Below are 8,781 nucleotides of genomic sequence, written 5' to 3'. Positions count from 1 at the left end.
TTTCAGTTCAAATTATATAAACTTTCGTCCTTAAATTTGGAATTGCACTTCTGCACAGTTTACTTTAACAGGGATCCAAATCACACACAAACTAATATTTACAATAACTAAAAGGTTGGAACAAAGTTCTATTAAGAGTAATTTGTCTAGGATATTACAAAACAGATTTTATTATGCCATCGTCATGGGCTTGAGCTACTTGCGTTGAGACTTCAGCTCCTCTACTTTCTTTTCCGTCTCTCTTAAAGCTTTCCCATAAATGCTTATTAACTAGGAAAAAAATGAATACAAATCTCACTTATAATAAAGTTTGTATTGTAGTATCATATGGCATAAATTGTGTACTGAATCACTGTAAAAATGAGGGGATGAAAAAAACTATGTCCTAGACTTTGCAGTTGCAATTAGTTCAGTTTGAAAAAACTATAATTTTTAAAGCAAGTCCACTGAAACAAAAAGAGTATATATATCTGCCCCCCAACGATGAGATCTCTAAAGAGCAAAAGGTGTATTTCTTCATTAACGTTCTTTGCGATATTTCTTTTAGGTCCAAATGTCAAATTTAAAGATAACTACTTTCTTCAATTTTATTAGGTTTAATTGCAGTTTTTGTCCCTCTAATATTACCAATTCACGAAATTTGTCTCCTTATGTTAAAAAGACAATTTTGGTCTCTCTCTCAAATTTTTAAACTAAAAAACGACGATTTGATATATTTTTAATGACAAGACATACAATTTTATAATATATTATTACGACGTTTTATTCCAATTTCATAGATATTAATCATTCTACACCATCTTATCATATGTCATGTTATTAAAAACATATTACGACATCATTTTTTAGTTCATAGATATTAATCATTCTACACCATCTTATCATATGTCATGTTATTAAAAACATCTTATCATATGTCATGTTATTAAAAACATCTTACGACATCATTTTTTAGTTAAAAAATCAGATAAAGGACAAAAATTGTCGACTTTTAAAATAGATGGACAAATTTCGCGAATCAATAAAAATAGAGGGATTAAAATTGCAATTAAGCCATTTTATTAAGTGGCAAGAAGAGGAGTTTGTTTGTGAAGTTACCTCGTCAACTTCTTCAGGTGTTATAATATATGGTGGAGACATCATGATACTATCTCCAGCTACACGAACTAACATCCCATGCTTCTGACATTGTGCTCCGAAATAGGCACCTACTCCTATAATGTACATCATAGACTCATACTGTCAGAACAAACTGGTAAATATGCCCACATCCACATAAAAACAGAATGCCTGTTAGAAGATAAGTCATCATAGATTTAACAACAAATTTATCTTTCTTTTTTTTATAGACTCGACGATTGAAATGAGGCAGCCCCCTTAACGTTGACATGTATTACTCAGATTTTGTGTCTGTTTATCAAAGGATAGTCATAAATTAGATAATATGCTGCTTAAATTACTGATAATATCACCAGACAGAATAAAAGCCATGTTGTATTGATTAAACGGGCAAAGGAATGGGTGAAAAATAAGTCTTGAACTTGCCCCATTCAGGAGGAAATGGATCATTAGGCGATTTGTTGTCTGTGAACTCAGTCCCCAGGATCAAGCCAGTTCCCCGTATCTGCAGATACAGAGGTGTTATGTTTTTCATGCATTAATATAAACCACAAACTTTTAAGCCATCTTGGAACCAGAAAATAATATATACCTCTCCGATGATGGGACTGTCAGAAAAAGCTTTTAAGCCATCTTGGAACCTTGGAGATATCTTGTTCACTTTCTCAACAATATTTGTTTCCCTGTGAAGATAAGGAATTATCGCAATCCATAAAGCGGATACAACAAGCTTCATATTAGTTTTAAAATGCTAGAAATAAAGGAACAAACTTGTAGATTTTGAGTGTTTCAATTGCAACGGCACAGGGTACGGGTGATCCAGAATAAGTGAACCCATGAGAAAATGAGCCTAAAATAAGCAAAAACGTGTCAAAAATATTAAACCTAAAGATGATTTGTCGAATGAATGAAAGAATGAAAATGAACCATTATACCAAGTTTGTTGCTTTGCGAATGTATAACTTCTGAAATTTCTGGGCTCACAAGGACAGCTCCAATAGGCATATATGCAGAAGAAAGTGCCTAGAAGTCAAACAGAAAAATGAGGAACATAGTGCAAACTTCTAAAATATAAAGAGGTGAATCTGTAGTTAGAGCTGTTCCATTTTACCTTTGCCAAGGAAACAAGGTCTGGCTTAATGTTATACTTATCACATCCAAACATTGTCCCAAGCCTGCCAAAGGCACAGATCACCTTCAAAAGAGACATATAACACAGCAATCAGAATGGAAAGCTCCAAACAGGATATCTTGTATAATAGTATTTGAAGAGTTAAGGAAGTACCTCATCCGCAATAAAAAGAATGTCATACTTTTTCACAACAGCTTGGATCTACATAAGAATTACATGTTACAAGAAAAAATGTTGGTTTCCTTTGTAGAAGAGCAAGAATTATGTCATTTAATGTCACATACTAAAGAAACAGTGCAAAATGGAAATTTTGGAAAGTGCAAACTGGCATCAGTTCCATATCATTCATCCTGCTCTATTCCCATTTATTCCACCTTTTTTTTATAAGTTTTTTCAGAGTTTAGACAAGGAAAATCATAAAAAGAAAACTACGGCCAACAATGAATTATTAAATAGGTAGTAGCATGTAACACAAAAATACACCTATTTATATACTTAGGTAGGTCAAATACTAGTATTACTAGTTCAAGCAGAAAACCGATATTACCATACTAATAACCCTGATATCATCTAACTGTTAAACTATAAATATTTTACAAATAATTCCTTCTAGTCATTTTTCATCTCTTTGGGAATGAGAATACAAATGAAAAAGCATTACCGCCAGACACTTACAAGCAACTTTTAGGGCCTATTTGGTTTGAGAAATATGAAAAACGTTTTCTTTATCTTATTTTTGTTTTCACCATTTCATACAGAAATCCTAGACAACAGAAAATAAGGTGGAAACAAAGTGATATTCTGTAAGTAATGAAAAATGGAAATGAATAACGTTTTCTCATGCCAAACAGTCCTTGTAGTTGCATCTAGCTTGAAAATGTGGAACTCATGTCTGAAATATTGATGATGAGAAAATACCTTCTCAAAATAAGTTGATGGTGGAAGTATTACACCTCCAGCCCCCATTACTGGTTCTGCAATAAATGCAGCAATCTGTAATAAAAAAAAACATATAGGTCAGTCATAATGCTGATTTTCCAGTTGAAGGAAACATTTCATATGCATATTAATATATAATTACTGTATCCGGTCCCTCTTTCAGAATTAGCTCCTCCAAGTTGTTGGCCAATCTGGTTGAAAACTCTTCCTCTGTCTCACCTGAGATGTCATAAGCACACATAATGTTTATACCGTAAGGTAAATGTCTAGCATATTACTAAAAACATGTCCATCTAAATAATAACCTGGAAGATGATACCGCCAGTAGTGTGGACAATCAGTATGCAAGACAAAAGGAGCTGGCAAATCAAAATTTTGATGCAAAGCTGGAAGACTGAAATGCACATTGTCCATTTAACTGAATAAAGACTTCTTTTATAAATAAAATAAAACTGTTCTACATATATACACAAGTTTACTGGAAAAAGTGTTGGTTCGTAGTACCCGGAAAGACTGGCTGCTATCAACGTTGAACCATGATACCTGACAAAGTGCAAAAATAAATAAGCAACTATGCATACTTTTCAGGTATATTAGAGACAACAGCATTGATTGAGTGATTGAGATGTCATACGTACGATTTAGCACGAGCTATGAATTTCTTTTTATTTGGTCTTCCAAGTGCATTGTTATAATACCATACAATTTTTACCTGTCAGAAAATATATATTTTAAGGTGAATGAAATATGGCTACCATTTATTCTACATAAACTATGTACTTTAATATATATTGACATGACATCTACTTGAACCCTTATATAGACGTGTTATATTTATTTTTTAAGAACCACATTTCCATTGAGAATATATTTGATTTTGTCTTCTAATATTTTAGGTGATTGACATCTCACAGATTTTCCCTGTGGATGGTTCCTGTTGCATGCAGCATATTTCTTGGAGTTTTTAAGCTAAATTACTATTTTGCAGAGAAAGTGAGCATATTTGAAAAATCTATCCTAAAGTTGAATGAAATTTTACAGGAGAAAATATGAGGCGATAACAAATAAAAGAGGATAATTACTCTAACACACCTGAGTGTCGTTGGCTTCTGATCCACTATTAACAAAAAAGGCTTTAGCCATTTTTCTGGCTGTAAAAAATTGTAGGAGCTCCTTGGCTAGATCCTGTATGTGGAAATATATCTTAATTAAATAATCAAAGTGAAATCGAATAATGCATAATTCAACATCAACTATGTACATGACAGTAAGAATATTATAAAATATAATATTTTTTATACTATATTCTAACAGACAAGAATGTAATTGATTTTTTGCGATGAAAAGATAATATCATTCCCTACCCTTCCCCTCCCACCCCACAATTAAAAGGGTAAAATTCATTTTCCTCTGTAGAGAGCCAAAATTACAGTAGCCTTCCATCTAAAAAGTGCAGCTTAGTATAAGAAAACTCCAGCCGTAGCCAGGTTCAGTGAAGGATCTAATTCACTGTGAATCTAACTTCCTAAGGCTGGATTGGTCATCTTTTTCCAATAGGTCTTACCCACACATTTCCTCCAATGAATTAATTCTTAATTCTAACTTGACTTGTGTTCATTGTGGTGGTGGTGGATCTCTTATATAAAGGGAAGAACAATTGAAAGAAAGAAATAATATTGAGGCAAATTATATAAATAAGAAAGATAAAAAAACAAGGATAAAATAATGCTGAGTTAGCTATAAGAGATTGACATGAATACCAATGAAGGTTTTGTGGTTCGATTCCAAAAAGAATGGTAAAATGGCAACTTCTTTAATTGTGCAGTGGCAGCATCAATAAGGCGTTGCTCATTCCCCCCTGCAAAATAAAATGCATTTGTCAAACTAAGAAGTTTGGTTTTCCATTTGCAACTCTAAATGTAATTTTGTAATGGAAAAGTGGTTTGACATTTTGTTCGGATTCTCTAGAAAGTTAATTCCACAAACTTAATTTTGCTCTGAATCCACGTTTAGCCAAAAGTAACATAATGAGTACTTTTGTATTGTCCATATACAGTTTAGGAGTAACAAAATTCACATTATATTATAATAAAATATATAACCTTTTTAGTAAATACACATTTAAAAGTACATTTAATTATATAATCCAAACAAATTTTATTTTGTAAAACATTTGAAGAAAAAATGTTCAAACATAATTACAGTTAGAGAAAACTCAATTTTAACTAAAAGTACATTTGTAAAATAAAATTTACTCAAAAATACATTTGCAAATGTTAATCCAAACATATACTAAATCCCTTTCATTCACACAAAAAGATAAATAAATTTGCAGAAAGTAAATATCAAATATACCTAAAGCAGTGCACCATAGACCAGCAAGTGGGTCAAGATATTTCTTCCCAGTAATGTCATATACATAGCTTCCCTGGATTCATTAATCAAGTAAGTTACATAATCGAAAACTAGTTGTCTTTCGAATAAAAAAAAAGGTAACCTTCATTTATCATCATATATTACATTATAGTAACAATAAAAAAAAAAAAAAAAAAAAAAAAAAAAAAGAAGGGAAGAACCCCCCGAAAAACATAGCATGGAAGTACACCTCGGACTTATCTATAATCAACGGATCCATTTAATTATAATAAAAAAAAAAAAAAAAAAAAAAAAAAAAAAAACATAGCATGGAAGTACACCTCGGACTTATCTATAATCAACGGATCCAAATCAGTAGTCTGCCAGCCAGCTGTGAAAGGGGCAAGCATATCATGGCCCTTGAACCTGAAATAATCAAAATATTTCAGCAGATTTACACATGGTAACCGTATCAAGCTTAAACTTAGACTAATTCTTTGCTGTTTTCTTTTACAAAATGCGTGGACTCTCCACCAGAATATTTTTTGACTAGTGGTTTTTTATAGATGCTACAAAGAGGCATCAGATTATGTATTCCAACCATATTCATGAATGAATCAGAATTATAAACACTGGTCCAAAAGGGTGGATGTCCCAATCATTCACTTCTCGCAGTGGATAATAAAAGGATATTACACCTCATGCTTTCATACAATTAGCCTGTTTGAAATCTCAGCATAAGGAGAGAGTGATAAAATTTAGCTCCATAGTTTATCAAAGAAAACGGTGGTTGTCTTATCAGGTTCAAAGGCACCAATTTAAATTAATTCGAGATAGTGCTACATGCAAAAGTGGCAAACAATTAACACAGAAGACAAGAACCATGTACCTTTGATCAGGGTTCACATCATCAGTTGAGTTATCCTTTGCCAAAGACGACTCTGTACTACTTGACCTAGACCATAAGGGAGCCTGGAGTAGATTTTCCTGAAAACCTTTGGAAACCGCTGCACATGCTAAAGCTGATGCAGTCTGTAAATAGAAAATAAAATAAACATCGTAAGCCCAAAAAGACCAAGTAAGAGTAACAGACCAGATTATTTTCGGACCATCCATTAATATTGAATCAGATGAATAAACTAGCATTTGCAGTAGATCACCGTTATGAATACAGCAATACAAACAGACAAAACAACCAAATATTGAAATTCAGGACAACATATTCAATGCTTTCAAAGAACTACTAAAGTAAATTGCTTCTTATTCAGCATTCACAGATACTTGAATCCTCGAATTTAATGAGAATGATACATCCGTGAATTTTTTATTTTAAACTTATTTTACTAACAATGAAATTTTTATTAAGACTTTAGAAAAGAAAAGAATGACGAAATTCAAGAAATCTACAAGCATGTAAACTATATATTATCATGATCAGACATATAATCGATTCTTGGAATTCCTAGAGCAATAATTACTGTAAGATTTGTTAAACAAAAGGTATAAAAATGTAAATACTGTTGTAAAACTAACATAGTATATGATGAGTAACCAAAAATTCCATTTAGTCAAGTAGAAGAAAATCAAACAATCTTAAGACCGTATCCCTTTTCTTTTTCATCACATTGCATCACCCGTCATATCACTCCATTTCTCTTAATTATATTGCAATTATTTTCCCTTCCAATTACTTATCTTTCTATCTTTGTTCTCTATCAAGTTTATACACAGGTGTGTGTAAAAAAAACATCTTCTTTGTCAAGATAACAGCAGCAAAAGGAAATTAAAAACTAATTAAACTGAAAAGAAACGTGGATTTCTAAAAAAATAAGTCCTTGAAAAGCTCAAATTTATAAAATATAAATTCCAACACCATAATTATCACTGGATTTCCATTTTCATAAGCTTAAGTAGTGCTGAATTTCATAAAACTCCAATTCACTTTATCGTTCATATACGCACGAATTGTAAATGCAATTTGTTTCACGTTGCAATCGCGTGGAAAAGTCCTACTATACAGAATAAATAAGCGAGAATAATCATAAAACCAGATCCAAACGTTTAATCAGATATGAATCAAATTCATAAGTGCAAGTAGAATTAGCAGAAATGGAAGTAAGAAACAAAATTAGAAGCAAAAAAAACGAAGTAAGAAACGGAAACATGAGAAAATAGAAACACGTGCCTTAGTTCTGAGAGTGGATCGGATAAGGCTATTCATGGTTAGTAGTAGCTTTGTGCGAGAGATCAGTGAAAAGCTAAAGAGCGTAGATAGAATAGAATGGGGAAAAGAGGAGACAGTGAACCTGGTGAGTGATGAGTGAGTGTGGAGAAGAAAGAAACGAAGGTTTGGATTTATATTATCATACACGTAACTCTGTCCTAATCATACCCACTCCCAAAACGGACCCAAACGGGTGGCTCCACTGAACCATTAAATAATATGTTTGTCTAGGTGGATTTATTGTTTTGATTCATTACGTTAGGTACTTGAACGATCCTCAATCCCCATTTTTAATGTTCTAATTAATATCTGTAAAAAATTTATTTAATTATCAGAATAAAAATGTATATTTTATTTAATTATTTTTTCTTCTATTTTTACATGTTTTTTTGTACGTGTGTATAAACCACGTGTCTAAGTCTTTTTGTTCATGGCAAACTTTCTCGTTTGACCAATATTTGATAGAGATCCAGCATTAATTCTAAAATATTAGTACTAATAATCCATCATTCGTTACATAATAATTGATTGATGTAATAATTAATAATTGTTGTATGAGATTAATTATATGGTAGGTGGATTTCTTGTACTCATTCAATCATTCGTTACTACTTATTAATGGTTAATGAAAAATTAAATAATTTAATATGAGTGGTTAATTTATTTCAATTAAACGTGAATCGTAATTTGAATTTTTATCAAATAATTTTGGTCAAACGTTATTTATATTTTAATTAAATTTTAAATTATTAAGATTTCATTTTTTTTAAGAACTAATAAATAAATAAAACTCTAGATCGTATGGAGAGAAAAATGTGCACTCTAGATCTATTTTTTTTACCATATATATTCCATTTTAATTAAAAGAAATAGTTTTTTTCTTTTTTGAGTTAAATAAAATTTTAACTTATATAAAATTTTAAAATTTCATATTTAATTTTATGAGAAAAAATGCAATTTTTAATGGTAGAAAATTTTGGATTTTTTTTCTTTATATCTTTTTTTTTTTAAT

At 31.2% G+C, this 8,781-nt stretch overlaps 1 protein-coding gene across 1 annotated transcript; it reads right to left on the bottom strand.

Moving 5' to 3' along the window:
* LOC101512659 (gamma aminobutyrate transaminase 1, mitochondrial) lies at positions 1 to 7,891 on the bottom strand. The gene is made up of 19 exons (XM_004505610.4): positions 7,731 to 7,891; positions 6,435 to 6,577; positions 5,887 to 5,971; positions 5,546 to 5,618; positions 4,951 to 5,048; positions 4,283 to 4,375; positions 3,829 to 3,902; positions 3,695 to 3,733; positions 3,496 to 3,584; positions 3,333 to 3,409; positions 3,170 to 3,244; positions 2,405 to 2,452; positions 2,231 to 2,314; positions 2,055 to 2,142; positions 1,891 to 1,969; positions 1,712 to 1,802; positions 1,546 to 1,624; positions 1,099 to 1,214; positions 1 to 270 (listed from the first exon to the last, which is right to left on the bottom strand). Exons 1-19 carry the CDS (start codon positions 7,764 to 7,766, stop codon positions 196 to 198), a joined length of 1,542 nt encoding a protein of 513 aa, XP_004505667.1. The 5' UTR covers positions 7,767 to 7,891; the 3' UTR covers positions 1 to 195.
* Between the last annotated feature and the right edge of the window lie 890 nt (positions 7,892 to 8,781).

Source organism: Cicer arietinum, chromosome 6, assembly GCF_000331145.2.
Source record: "Cicer arietinum cultivar CDC Frontier isolate Library 1 chromosome 6, Cicar.CDCFrontier_v2.0, whole genome shotgun sequence".
Taxonomy (NCBI): domain Eukaryota; kingdom Viridiplantae; phylum Streptophyta; class Magnoliopsida; order Fabales; family Fabaceae; genus Cicer; species Cicer arietinum.
This window is presented reverse-complemented; position numbering and strand designations above follow the sequence as displayed.